Raw genomic sequence first — 14,352 nt, 5'->3', positions numbered from 1 at the left:
CTACAGCCATAAAGGCAAGAAAACCAAAGGAACCAGACTGAATTTCAGTGTAAATGGGGATTTTGAATCATTTTCTCTCCCCAGCCACCCACCAGCTCACTCTGAAGGGGAAAGGAACTGAATGGGTTACTTGGTTTCTTCCTCTAAAAGAAGATAGTTATGCTTTGTAAATTTACAAATTTTTCCAGAATGAGTGAAATCTGGGACAAATTTTCCAACCAAGTTAAAAGCCTCTGAATACATATATAACCAGAATGCTAATAGATCTACCACTAAACATATCATAACAAACAAACAAAAAAGCAATCCTTCAGCAACAAAGCTGATTCCTAGCCTGGCATACATATCAAAACACCAAAAAATGTGGGGAAGGAAGATGTGAAGGAGAAAGTGTAGGGGGGAAGGAAGCTAGAACATGCTACATTAATTTTAGTCATTGCTAATATTAAATATTTAGCATGAAGAAATAAGAGTATGTTACATTACAACTGTGGTTAAAGCACACTTAAATGTAACTGTATAGTAAGAGACTGTTCCTGTACAACAAGGAAGATTACAAGTTGGAGCAAAACAATATTACTAGAAGCAGAGTTCTGTTTTCCCCTCATTCTGGAATGGTTTTGGGGGATGTGTGTGTTTTTTGGGATTATGGGGAGTTTTGGGTTTTTTTCCTACAAACAAACTTCCTAAAAAGCAAGAGGGTAAAGTGTTCCAAAATATTTGCTTGGATCTTTAAAACTGTAATTTGAAGACAATCACATCACAAACCATTTCTACACCAGCAGAAACAATACTATTTTCTGAGATGTTTTACTAGGGAAGAGAAGAGTTTCAGGCTTGGGATTTTTTTTTGGTTTTGTTTATTATTAGTCTTAAAACATCTATATTTAGCATTATATAGTTATAGGTGCTGAGTCAGTAGCAAAAGATTGTCAACAATCACAAATAATGGAAAGACTTCACCAATATCGTATTTCTAAATGCACTACTAATACACATCAACATGAAAAAAAAAAAAAAGACAGCAGTGGTTTGTCAAAAAATACTGCAACTGAAATTAGCTCAGCAGAACTCGTGAGAAGATTTTTACCCAAAAGGACAAAGGTAGATTAATTTTTGAGTATTTTTCAAATTTAGGAAAACATCGTAGCTAATAATCTTGGCCATTCTGACTTCAGAAAATTTTAGAACACTGAACCTGTTAAGAAGGTGGTACAGCCAAGCTCTTTGTAAGATGTACACTGTATCTTTAACAGTCTGTCTGCAACAAGATTATAAAAGGGTGTATTTCTAGAAAAGGGCGAATATAATACCACACAACTTCCAGGCAGAGCCACATTTATGCTCTGTCATTAGGGCACGTACTCAGAACAATTACATTTTTCTCCACTAATAGCTCCAATCAAGATGTTAATTAGTGACATGCTTTATCTCATAACCCATTTCAAAAGCCTTAGTGCTTTGACTTACTGTTGCTCGCATCCTTTTATTTCTCTCATTCAACTGGTGCTACCACAGTGACAAAGGATGAAGGAAGATTCAACAGTCACCACTCCGGCAGCTCCAATCTGTTCCATTCACTTAATACTGAGGCAATCTTCGGTGATGTGTTGAACACTGCCCCCCCCCTCCCCCGTTAACAAGGCACCTTAACCTGAACGCCACGCAGGAAGATCTCCCTTTACCTTCCTCTATAGCTGTGCATCCACCAAGCATGTGGAGGCAGGATGTGAAAGGTAGGATCAATTAACAATATAGTCAGCAATACCTACCTCAAGCCTTCCTTCCTATCAAATTAGCCAACGTACAGTGAGCTTCCTGCTGTACATGAATGTATCATGTCACCATAGCAACTAAATCAACAAATAGCTGCTGCAGCATCTGCTTCTGGATCATCTAACGTCAGTCAACAGAAGGTTCGGGTTTAAGAGAACAAAGCTTCCAAATATATGCCGTTTTATAACTGCATTTTTAATTTAGCCTCCTGACTCCCAGATAGCATATACTAACTCAGAGTGAACCAACTTCTGACTTTATAATCTGGGATCCAATTTATGCCTTCATTTTGCAAGTAAGACAGAAAGAAGGGAGGGGAAAAAATACTTTGGAAAAGAATAAAAAGAAACAGCAAAGAAACAATCAACTGGATTCTAATGCACTCTCTCAAATACGGTGCTACTTTATATCACGCATTTACTAAGACACATGAAAAGAAAGAAGTATGTTTCTGAACTTCACTTTATAATTTACATATGTCTGCCCTAAATAATACTGTAGACAGAAATACCTTTCATTAAATATTAATATTAAAGACATTTCAGATAGATGACAAAGATGGCTTCCCTCTGTTACAGTCTCCAGAGCTCAACTGAAAACATCAAGTATTGTTTTCTGGCAATCTCACATCTGTGGTTTTTAATCCCAACAACAGCTGGGGACCACTGGCACACCCTCATCTGAAGAAAGACAGTTACACAGGGCAAAACACATATCCCTCTCTTCTTGTCAGAAATTACTTCAAATACCACTTATGCATCACTGGTTTAAGTTCTAATCCATACGCAGACAAGACACAGGAAACTGCTTTGAAATTGTTTAGGTATTCAGAATGCAACAACATGAGATTACAGATTAAATGTTGTCTAAGATAATAAAAAATTCTGACATTACTAACATCTAATGTCTTCAAAGGTAATAACTAAGTGTACAAACACACACACACTTTTATGTAAAAGGACTCAAAGCTACAGCCTACTTATAACAAAAAAAAGTAACTTTCCACTCTTTTAACTTCAAGTCATATTTGTAACATTTGATCAGCATGAAATTATTTACCAAGTAAAAACTTTCTAGGCAAAAAGAATCAGTTATTCATATCGAGTATAATTTTATTATTAAAAACACCTACTTTTGGTTTCAAAGCAGATGGTTTCCCACCCATCTTTTGTTACAAGATTTTTTTGTTACAAGGAAAATCATTACATCTATGTTGGCTCCACAGAGTGTGGTCCAGTGAACAAGGAAAACTAGATGCAGACTCAAGATACTAACACTACTGTGGCTCCCACATGGACTTACTGTGATTTGTGGATTTGTCACCTCACCTATTCCAGAGTTCCCATTTGTAGGACTAGTCCAACTATTTTTAAGTTCCTACATGCTTCTGATCAAAGAATACAGCAAGACTTGAGCGTTGTTATTCATTAGCAGCACAGAAACTGCCAGATGGAATCACATCTGTGGTTGAGCTAAGGTGATGTCAGTTACAAACACAGCACAAATTGTTTTTCCATTGATGGTGTGTTCAAAATCTGCTGCTTATATCATAACAAGGCTAATGAGGCTATGAACTACTCTTTTCCATAATCAAGCCCACTATAACTTAAAAAAACATTTTAAATGGAAAAATACAAAAGATCTATGTAACAGGTATTACAGAGAGTATATGATTATTAAATAGGAACACCTGACATCGGTACTAAAGGCTAAATTAAAACAGTACCTTAAATTGTTTCAAATTGCCAACGGCTTATGAATTTCATGGTCATGAAGTGCTACTTCCAAGTACTTCTTTCTTAAAATCATCTTTCAAAAGATCTTTCTGTCTCCCATCATCGTTTAAACTTAAGAAAAGCTTCCTCTTTTCACATGCACATTGGCTACTAACCAATAAAGAGTTTTGAAAACTTTATGTTAAGCTTTGTACTGCACCAATTCATAGCAGACTCAGCACACAACACTTCTGTTATCTATATAGGAAAAGAAATGTTAGAATTTTCTTTTTTTCCTCAAATTATCTTCTGGTTTTAGTATCAACAATAGACAAAAACAGGCTTCTCATCATTATTTATAGAAGCATCCTATAGACTTCGATCTTTGTCCAAATAACATGATGCAACACTCTTAAACACCAAAGTTCTACATCTTCTATTTTCCACCACATTTATTTGAGCAAATTCCAGTTTACAGGTTTCCAATGACTACAGAATTCTCTACTCTAGCATCTGCTAGTACTGACTATGAGGATCTAACTGCTCTAGATATGGAGTTCAAAACTTTCTTCATGAAGAATAGTTAAGATATGGGTAGTAAAGGTCATTAACAAACCTTGTGTTTCAGGACCAGAAAGGAAATCCATACAGAATTAATTGTTACATAATATGTTGCAATAGCAATTTACATGCTTGGGATTTTGAAAAAAACAAATACAATCCAAACTATTTCAGCTTACATGGACAGTAGCTGAATGTTTGGAAAAAGCGAGCAAAAGAAGCCTTCTTTTCAGTGACATGCTCCTAAGGCCTGTATTTTCAGAGGACAGACCAAGCAACTCTGCATCATTTTTCTAAAAGACAGCTGACAGATAATAAAATCAGCAAACATTTCATCTTTTAACCATTGCTACAAGTCAGCATCACTGATTGTGCTAAGACGACAGAATATCCCTAGAAGCAACTGGAAACAAGGAGATTGGAAAGATGATGAGATTGTTCATCGGCACTGGCATTCAAAAACCATAGATCTCAATAAACTTTCATTGCTTTTTGTAGAAAGGCAGCTTGGGAAGATCCAAGAACTGGTGATTTTTTTCCCTAGAAAACAAATTTATTTATGAAAAGTTTTAAAAATTTTTACTGTACTTGTGTTTCTCCCCCTTCTCTTCATGAGGAAGATGATCAGCTGAAACAGCTAACCACTGAGAAAAAGTGCAGGCGAAGATGATTTCTAGCCTTGTTTTGTAAAAATACAAAGCTTTCTGAGAAGAACCAGTAAAAGTTAAATGTTGAAATCTGCATTGAATGTCACTGATAAATGTTCAAGGCTTGTTAGAGTCCGCAGATAACAGTGCCCATCAGTGTACATTCCACAAGTCTGTCTCATTCTTTAGTATTAAGAAATACTTACAATCTTGATCTACCTGCTTCTTCGTTTGTCTCCTCTCTTTTGCATTCTCAGTTCTCACAGCTTGCCTAAGTAAAGTTTTATTTGCTTAATTTACAGCAAACCCAATCTGCTTCATTAGCATTGACACAGTCTGTGGCTGGCAGATAGTGCACAGAAAATTTGCTACTTAAAATAATACCACTACTGTATCTTTAAATCAGCTAAAGTATAAACATAATGATAACAGCAGTGTTTCAAGGAATCTGGATAATGCAACAGACAAACATTTGGGCTTCAAAGTTTAAAGCTAATCCATGTTTACATGGAATTAGAAGGAAGCAGTGTTAGGGGCAGTCACTGAACTCTGGAACTTTCTGAGGCATCTGGTCATGGCCAGTGGTTAGACATATCAACCTCTAAAAAAAAAACTGGAAGACTTCAATCACATCACTCTCATTTCATGATTTGTTGTTTGAAGTCTGCAGAAATTCAGTTTCTCATCCAGTTTTGCTAAGCAAAAGTGGATGAGAAACAGCTCACACTGCACAGCAAACGGGTAGCAAGGGCTAGCTAAGGTTCCAGCTAGTACTTCACAGGGGCTAGACCCCTCAGCAGGCATCCTCCCTGATCAATCTGCCAGTTTGCAACAGTCCAAATGTATTATGGCCTAGAAGAGAATTTTATATTTCCCAACGTTGCTTCTGACAGCTCAGATTCCTGTTTGCTGATATAGCAAGTTAAAAGCCCATAATATTTAAGACTGATAGATGTGTTTAACCTTTTTACCCTAAATAGTGCATAAAAGGAAATGCCAAAGGAAGAACAGTGTTTTCTAGTTATTCAAAAGAGCATTTAATTAAAAAAAAAAATCAAATGTTAAAAATTTCAGCATCACTTCTAAAGTAGCCTTTTTTACCCTGAAAAAGTACCAGTTTTGTGTAAATCTGGGCATCATTGTATATCAAAACACTGTGACAACACAAACTTGAGCCCGAAGAGAAATTAAAAGATACATCTCAACTAGATCAGATTGGAAAGACTTAATCAGTAATGGACCAGGGTCTTGGTGGAAGAAATCTCTACAATCCCAATCCTTTCCTATGTATTTTCTCCTCTACTTAAAGAGAATGGGAGAAAAAATAAAGCCAAGGGCTATTTTTTACTATAGTGTGTAAACTATAGTCTATCTGTTTGTGGAGAATGTCATTCTGCCTGCTCTATAAAGTGTATAATTCTATAATTAACATGCAAAGGGTTAATGGACTTTACTCAAGTATGGCAAAGTCTCAGTCTGCAGGGAATAGAATATGACAGACTATTTTAGTTGGAAGGGACCTATGATGATCATCTAGTCCAACTGCCTGACTAATTGAGGGCTGACCAAGTTGTTGTTAAGGGCATTGTCCAAATGCCTCTTAAAATGCTGACATGTTTGGGACTTTGGCCACAACTCTAGAAATCCTGTTCCAGCATTTGACCACCCTCTCAGTAAAGAAACGCTTCCCAGGGAAAAACAGTTTTCAGCTAGCAGAGTATGTACCTCAGATAACTTATTTGCCAAGTGTATAATTCTCACGTATTTTAAGAGAGGAGTTTCTGTAACTAAAAATATGACTTTGCAAAGTAGTTACATTTTTGTCACAACTTACAGAGAGACTACAATAACTGTCTTTTGAGGAAACACAGCTAAGCACTTTGTAGGTCTTGGGAGTCTGGCATTCAGGTCATGGCTTACTCAGCATTAAGCATCCCCTGGCACAGAGAAGGGGAGAGATGGGGACATGCCTGAGTCCAGGACACTGCTTAGGCATAACTATACCCTTCCAAACCTTATTAATAGACGAGCACACAGACTCAGGAACCAGACCCATTTGCAACAGACTGCACAGGAGAACTGAGCTACCTCAATACTTATAGGTCCAGGCAATTTGCAGCTACTCACCTTATAAAAAAAGAGAGAGAGAAAAAAAGTACAGATCTTTAGTCACCTTCGTACACCATGAAAGGGATCATCTTCTGGACATGCTTATTTCTCCCCATTGACTGTATTAGCAACCTACAGTGACTAACTGACTTGAAATTCAGTTTTCATGTGTCATCACATTCTCCCAAATGTCAGTTTCTGAACAGATTAATTCAACAGGGGTTGAATGCCTCAAGTATCTTGGGAGGAATCTACTGTATCAGAGACCAAATTAATCTAGGATTCATATCATGCACATGAAAACAGATATTTTAGAGAGAAAGGAGGATTACTGAAAAGTTTTATGAGGATGCTTCACTCCATGAATTTTCATACCAAATAGAAGTAGAAAAGGCTATGAACTACACAGCCTTCACTCTTGTTCCTACATTTATTTTCAAACAGAAAATATTAAAATAAACATATCTGAATGGTAGTATAAATTGTGAAATAAATCTGGAGCTGCTTTCTGCTCACTAAAAGCAGCATAGTATTCATACATTACTATACATCAAAGAATTTTGAATCCTCACTTTCTGCTGAGGATGATGGCTTCTTCTATGAAATTTAAAGCAAGTTTTCAATGCATCTGCTATCAAGGACACAGTTTAAATAAATTAGAAAAAATTCTGACCTCTAAAGCAAAAAAACCCCAATTTACGCTTAACTAAGAAAAAGCTTCACCCTTCCTAAGAAAAAAATATTATTAAATGAGATAGAGGAAAGATCTACCAACCCTGAGTCAGCAAAACTCACATATTTTTAGCTTTTCTTTCTGATGCTATTTTTAAAAAAAATCATAGCCAACAACCAGTTTAAAACTTCCATGGAAAAGATGTTTTTGTATACGGACTGTCTCATATAAATTTGATTATGTATTTTCCAGTGATGGTTGCAACACAAAAGTGCTAATCAATCCTGGGGAAAAATACAGCTTGGTAATGAGCTTCCATAAGCTGGCACTGAAGCATTGCATGCCTGAGAGTTCCAATGGTTCCAGTGAACACACTTGTGCTGTGCTTCAATGCTATGAAGTCACTGAAGAATGGAAGAATAATTGTCAACTAAAACAAACTTCAATGAACCTCCAAAATGAGAAGTTAGATGTATCTGCTAATTCAATAGAGCCAAAGGGGAAGTATAAAAAAAAAAAAAAAAAAAAAAAAAAGGCGAAAAAAAAATCAGCCAAAAAGGACAGAAGCAGCCATGCACATACTCTGTGTTCTGTGAAATCAAAGCACAGATAAAAGAAAGGAAAACAGCACAATATGGAAAGTGAGAACAGTTATAACACTGTATGTTGTTAAACAACTTCTAACACAGATTTTTTTTTTCTTGTAGAGGAAAAGATCATGAAACATATTGCAGTTCTAAGCTTGATTTTCAGCAGCAAGGCAAAACCAAAGCAAGCTGGAACTTGATAATGTACCATATGGTTTTCAGAAGCAGAAGTGCCAGAACAAAAACTGAGGAAACTAATTTAGCAATCTAGTCTAGATTTTTATTTTCCAATACCATATTCACCATTGTATTTCTGCTGTAAGCCACGTATGTAAACAATCTGAAAGCCGTAAAAGGGGATTACTTCATTTGTTTTATAGCCATCTATTACTCTGCTGACTGAAGATACCCTCCTATGACAACAGGTTAATAATAACAGCTTTTATATCACAGGTTTAAATATTTAAAGAAGAAATTGGTTTTAGGAATATTAATTTGTAGATGTGATGTTAAATATCTATTTAAACCCACATACAATATACACACACACTACACATATATACACACAGAGTGGGATTTCTGGAAAACCCACCAAGCATCTAAACTTCTCAATGAAATTTGGAGGATAACCAACCATCCTCCCAAGCTAGAAGTGTTACTTTAACCCTATACCTTGCCAAGAAATAAAGTCAGCTAAAGGTCAAACACTATGTCCCATTCCCCAGAGAAAAGGAAATGGTTGACGGGTACTGGGCTACTTATGTTTTCTGGTAATAAAGGACACATAGGTGATCTAGGAATGTCTCACTTTGCAACTGCTACCTTTAGTGGGAAGGTGCTGTGAGGGTCTAGAACTCCAGGGCTGCTCCATACTCGTGTCAGCAATATACTAATTTGTTTTGGAAAAGCACTGGGTGCTGTAGCAACTTCCCAAAACAATTTAACATCAGTGCGTTAAAGTACTTTGAACTCTTGCCTCCTCTTTTCCTCTCCTTCCACCGAATCAGGACTCACATTATCAAGCACATCCTTCCTGTCCAGCCTCAGCAATAATCACTAAAGCATCACTGCACTAGTTAACCTTATGTGAAAAACCCTCAAGCACTTCTGTCCTTATACCATGCGTTCCCAGTTTCACTTGGTTTCTATCAACTACTATAGACCTACTCCATTCTCAATCTACAACTTTACCATCAAGACATAAGAAGTACATTATACCCTCATGCTGAGCACAGTGACAGGAAGGTGTAAAAGCAATACTTCTGTGCTTAACAGAGGAGCAGCCAGCAGGCTTGGTCTTTGCTTTTTCTCTTCACTGGTTTCACCTATGAAACTAATCCCTTTTTCTGTGGGACACAGAACTAGGCAATCTTCCACAACAGCCCTGAGTGACATAAAAATATCCACACAGTTTAAGTTCCCCATGTTTTCTGACTGAACACTCACACATTCCTCTAACTTTGTGGATTGTTTTGTTTTAAAACATGGTGGAAAGTTACAGCTTTAACCTGATCAGACACTTCCGCTATTTGAAGCATATGACCTTTCCTCTTAACATGTTCAAATATTTGTACTGCTATTTCACATTTACACTGCTAGCAGAACTTCAAGTATTTGAAATAGATTATCTTGAAGATATGAACTGTTCCAGAAAAGTATTGAATAGTCTGTATCCATCTGGTAACTCAGTTATGCAGTATAAACAATCTAAGTCGCCATAAATACAAGAGTTAATTCTGGTAAAATGCAAGAAGGGGTAAATTGATTTTTAAAATTCTCAGATGTTTTACATCTGAACAAAAACTTGCAAGTTTAGTATACAGTTAGCTAGTCTAAAAAATACCAACATAGAAGCAAAATAGTTAAATAATGAATTTTCTACTGGTTTTCAATAACTTTTCAGTCAGGACTGACTAAAACTAATTAGTTCAGCTACAGATCAACTTACACACCATGAATATAGAAGAAAATATCCATTTCTTTACGTGTACAAAACCGCTCTGAATTTTGATTGCAGGAACACAGATTTTGTCAGCTCTACAGGTTAAGTTAAAGTTTATGCAATCCAACACCAATGCTGTTACAAAAGGAACTGGAGAAGTACTTTTCATATATCAAGGAAGTAATCCCTACAAAATGTGTGTACTGTAGCTAAGTAAAAAGCTACAGTCTACAGTACTACTCTGTACTAATTACGGAAAAATTAGTACCTCCATCACAAAGATAGAAGTCTTCTCCCTTTTTATAGTTTCTAAGTTACAAGGGAAAATAAAGAAATACAATGAACTAATATTCAAGTTTAAAATATTTTTCAAAAAAATATGAAAAAGGTGCAACGCTACAGTGTTTTGTACTTGAACACATCATATTTTCAAGTGCAGTATCTACCTCTTTCATGAGTACCATATAAAACAAACATAAATGATTTTAAGACTGTCATAAATAAATAAGCAACTGCCTGACCTTTTTGAGGCCCAAGTCTTAACTGGGCAACCTTGACAGAGAACACAGTCCCTGCAATTCTGCACTTCCCATATTTCAGACACACAAAGTATTTTCTACCTACTGATGGCTTTTAAATCACCAGATGCAAAAGGGTTTCCATTAAAGTTTCCTGCCACTGAACAAATTCACTCGCTGACTCTTCATGAATCTTGTACCAGATGTGAAGGAAGGACAGAGAATTAAAGTTGCAACTTTCACTCGACATTGTGAAACACGGAACAGGAGACAACACTGTGGTATATAACCACCAGTTATCATGAAATGGGGAAAGAAAATTACTTGCCTTATTGATGACCAATGAAAATTCTCTTTTTAAAAATACATGTGATTACTACCAGTTCCACTTTAGACAGTAGTTGTAATGAGCTGCCTTTTGTTTTTAATAAAAAAGGACAGTAACAGCATATATGTTGTTTTTCCATAAGAAGATTAACACAAACCCCCCCCCCAGATTCATTTCTTTGAAGAAATACTTTGCTTGTTTTCCAGTTTTAATCTTATTTGGCAGGAGAAAGAGACAAAGTTTTAAGAAAACGTATATCCAAAAGAACATTTAAACTCATACCTGACTCAAAATCTTGCATGATTACAGTGTAAGCTTGACAGTACAGCCTGGCAGTCTTATTTTTATGGAGGGCAGAACAAGTAACTCGGTTTCAACTATGTTTGAAAGGTCATGGTAAAAAGGGGAAGTTCCCAAGGACTAGAAGAAAGCAAATGTCAGTGCAGTCTTCAAAAAAGGGCAAGAAGGAGGATCCAGGGAGCTAGAAGCTGGTCAAGATCACCTTCAGATCTGGGAAGATGAGTGAACAAAGCTTCCTATAAGGCATTTTCAAATGCATTAAAGACAAAAAGGTGATTTGGGGTCATCAGTATGGATTCACAAAGGGTAAATCATGCCAGACAAACCTGGATGGTATTCTACAGTGAAATTACTAGCTTGGTGAATGAGGGGAGAGCATAGCTAATGTTTACCATGACTTTAGCAAGGCTTTTGACACTCCTTTGAATAACACAGAAACTGATGAAGCACAGAGCATAGGCACCAAGGTAGACTGAAAACTGGACCAAGTGCCAGTCTTGAAGTGCTGTGATCAGCAGTGCAAAGGAGCACTCCTCCTAGCAGGAGGCCATCCTCTGGTCACCTACTGCAGTGGCTGACACTGGGGCAGACAAGGACTACAATCTTCTTTAAAGACCTGGATGATGGGACAAAGTGCATCATGAACAAGTGACACAAATCTGAGTAGAGCAGCTGATGCACTAGATGGTTGCACGGCCTTTGAGAAATACAAATTCTAGAAGTGTCCAGGCAGACACTACCATACACAAGCAAGTCCCACCATTCAAGCTACCCAGTTGTAAGCAACTATCAGTCTGGAGATCACAGTTATTAGCACATGTTGTGCCTGAGCTACTATATTCTACCATAGGGAAAGGTTTATTCACCTTAATAAGATCATCCAGTAATATAAATATATAACTTCCAAACTAAGACACAATCATGGCTTGACAACTCGGCAGCTGTTTGGTCCCATTCTCCCACGAAGTTCTTTCACAACACAGGTCTCCTGCTTCATATTTCTTACAAATCTCATCTCTGCACCAGTTCTGCCTTCACCTCAATCTCTAATATATGTGTATGCCCAAAGCTGCACAAATATATTCCAGATGAAGGATTACTATCTTTTACACTGTCAACATGTCAGTGATGCTGTTGGAAGGAAAAAAAAATATATACTGAAGTTTCCTTACCTGTTGTGCTCCATCCCCACTAACAATAGGGGAAGTCAGAAGAGGGATTTCACTACTTATAATTGAAGTGGTATCCAGTAACGGTGGATGTTCTGCCATCATTGATGGTACACTAATTCACAAGATCACCTGCAAAGAAAAGTTACTCAGATGGTTAAACTATATAAATATTTCAGAATAATTATCCTTAAAACCTGCCTCACTTTAGAAATAGCAACAACAAAAGAAGATTATGAAATTAGACACCCTAAGAAAGTACATTTCCACAACAACCTAGCAATCACACAAGCCTGAAGATGTATTTTGCCAGATAGTACAAGCCTTAATTATATACAGAGGGCGGTTTACACCCCCCCTAGCGGCTGAACTTCAGAGGAACAGAAAGATGGAAAGAATTCACTAAGGGTGAATGGCACATTCAGAATTCCCACAAGTTAATCACATTTTGTATCTGAAAACAGTGCTTTACATCAAACATAGACATAAAGATCAGGCTGAGAAGAAGCTTGTACAGTATTTCTAAAGCATACCTGCCTCTCTTAGCCAGTACTTAGAGTAGCCTGGTGAAAAAAAGTAAATACCATTTTGGAGTTACACAGTCTGATAGACAGTAGTGTTACAGGCTTTTACAAGTTTTGCCTTCATATCATCTGGCTAATGAAACTCCCTACAAGGACTTCCAAACTTCTGGTTCAGATATACTGTCTGCTCATAAACAGAGGTATTTACTAGTTACAGCATTAACTTTAAATGAAAAAATACCCGATAAAATGGAAGGATGATAAAGTCAGCTTCATGACAATGACTTCAGTACCAAGCTCTAGAGATACTTAGTTAACTGGTACAGCTTACTACTCAGAGGCCTCCCTACAAGGACTTCCAAACTTCTGGTTCAGATATACTGTCTGCTCATAAACAGAGGTATTTACTAGTTACAGCATTAACTTTAAATGAAAAAATACCCGATAAAATGGAAGGATGATAAAGTCAGCTTCATGACAATGACTTCAGCACCAAGCTCTAGAGATACTCAGTTAACTGGTACAGCTTACTACTCAGAGGCATCCTCTAAAACTTCACCCCACCCAATGGACTGGTTTTACTCACTTGTCCCTCTAAGGCAGATGCTGTAGCTCTGCTGGGGGTTGAAATCTGTAGTTCAGGGCTCTCAGTACAACAGGACTCACGCGTTAACAAAGTACTACAGGCCTCTTGTATAGCTACACATATACAGGACAGCTTAACTATTCCCATACTGCTGGTTGTCCTACTGTAAAACTGAGAACTTAAAAAAAAAAAAAAGCATTCTAACATTATTTTAGATGATTCATTTCCTTTCATGGTATAAACTGCAAAGGTTTAAGTTGGGGAAATAGAAAAATCTCTCTAGGTTAAAACACTCAAACCTATCTGTGATTACTTAAGAATTCATCACTGCCTATGCCAAGTCATTTATACCTGCTTAGCCAGACTAATTGGTCTCTGAAGCAATAAGGACAGGGTTTTTTATTCCTGCCTTACTTTAAAAGCTTTCCTCATCATGAAACAAATTCTCCAGGCTACAGTCAGTTTCCACCACTTCTGTAGGTGGGCAGAGGGCTAACGAAAGTTACTTAGATCATCTCTCAAGCCAGCAAGTTTGATGGTAAGCTCCTCAGGATATTTCCCAATGACTGTTTAATGCAAAATGAATGCACAGCCTGAAAGCAGAGGTTAGAACCAAGGCATCCCTCCTCCCACAACAGCTACAACCAGGCTTGAAGTTGTGCCATTTCTTGGTCTTACAGCTCCAAATGTTCTGTGCTATTATCTAAGTGTCACAGAGAGAAAGGTAATTTCAATACTCCAAGCAATAATGCAACATACTCCTGAACTAAGCTGGCTTGAACTTCCCCAGGTTTAAGGTGAGTGCAGCTCATTATTTCCAAGCCACCATGCTAATGACTAGCCTCTTGTATCAGAAAGCACTAATCACCTTTATCACACACTTTTGACTGAATTCATAACTTATGATGCACTCAGTG

At 37.1% G+C, this 14,352-nt stretch overlaps 2 protein-coding genes across 9 annotated transcripts in view; one reads left to right on the top strand and one right to left on the bottom strand.

The window, feature by feature from the left end:
• Window positions 1-14,352, top strand: part of LOC103615159 (RCC1 and BTB domain-containing protein 2) — a 468,828-nt gene that overhangs the window by 259,031 nt on the left and 195,445 nt on the right. The window lies entirely within an intron of this gene.
• Window positions 1-14,352, bottom strand: part of FNDC3A (fibronectin type III domain containing 3A) — a 112,075-nt gene that overhangs the window by 82,516 nt on the left and 15,207 nt on the right. Inside the window, exon 2 of one of the 3 annotated variants that reach the window (XM_008633177.2) lies at window positions 12,329-12,457. In XM_008633177.2, the coding sequence (XP_008631399.1) occupies window positions 12,329-12,430 (102 nt within the window). In that variant the 5' untranslated portion in view covers window positions 12,431-12,457. Of the gene's footprint in view, window positions 1-1,470; window positions 1,498-12,328; window positions 12,458-14,352 lie in introns of those variants that run through there. The other 2 variants (XM_017733611.1, XM_017733612.1) reach the window with 2 other exon arrangements.

The sequence above is a fragment of the Corvus brachyrhynchos genome, unplaced genomic scaffold (genome assembly GCF_000691975.1).
Source record: "Corvus brachyrhynchos isolate BGI_N302 unplaced genomic scaffold, ASM69197v1 scaffold202, whole genome shotgun sequence".
Classification (NCBI taxonomy): Eukaryota; Metazoa; Chordata; class Aves; order Passeriformes; family Corvidae; genus Corvus; species Corvus brachyrhynchos.
This window is presented reverse-complemented; position numbering and strand designations above follow the sequence as displayed.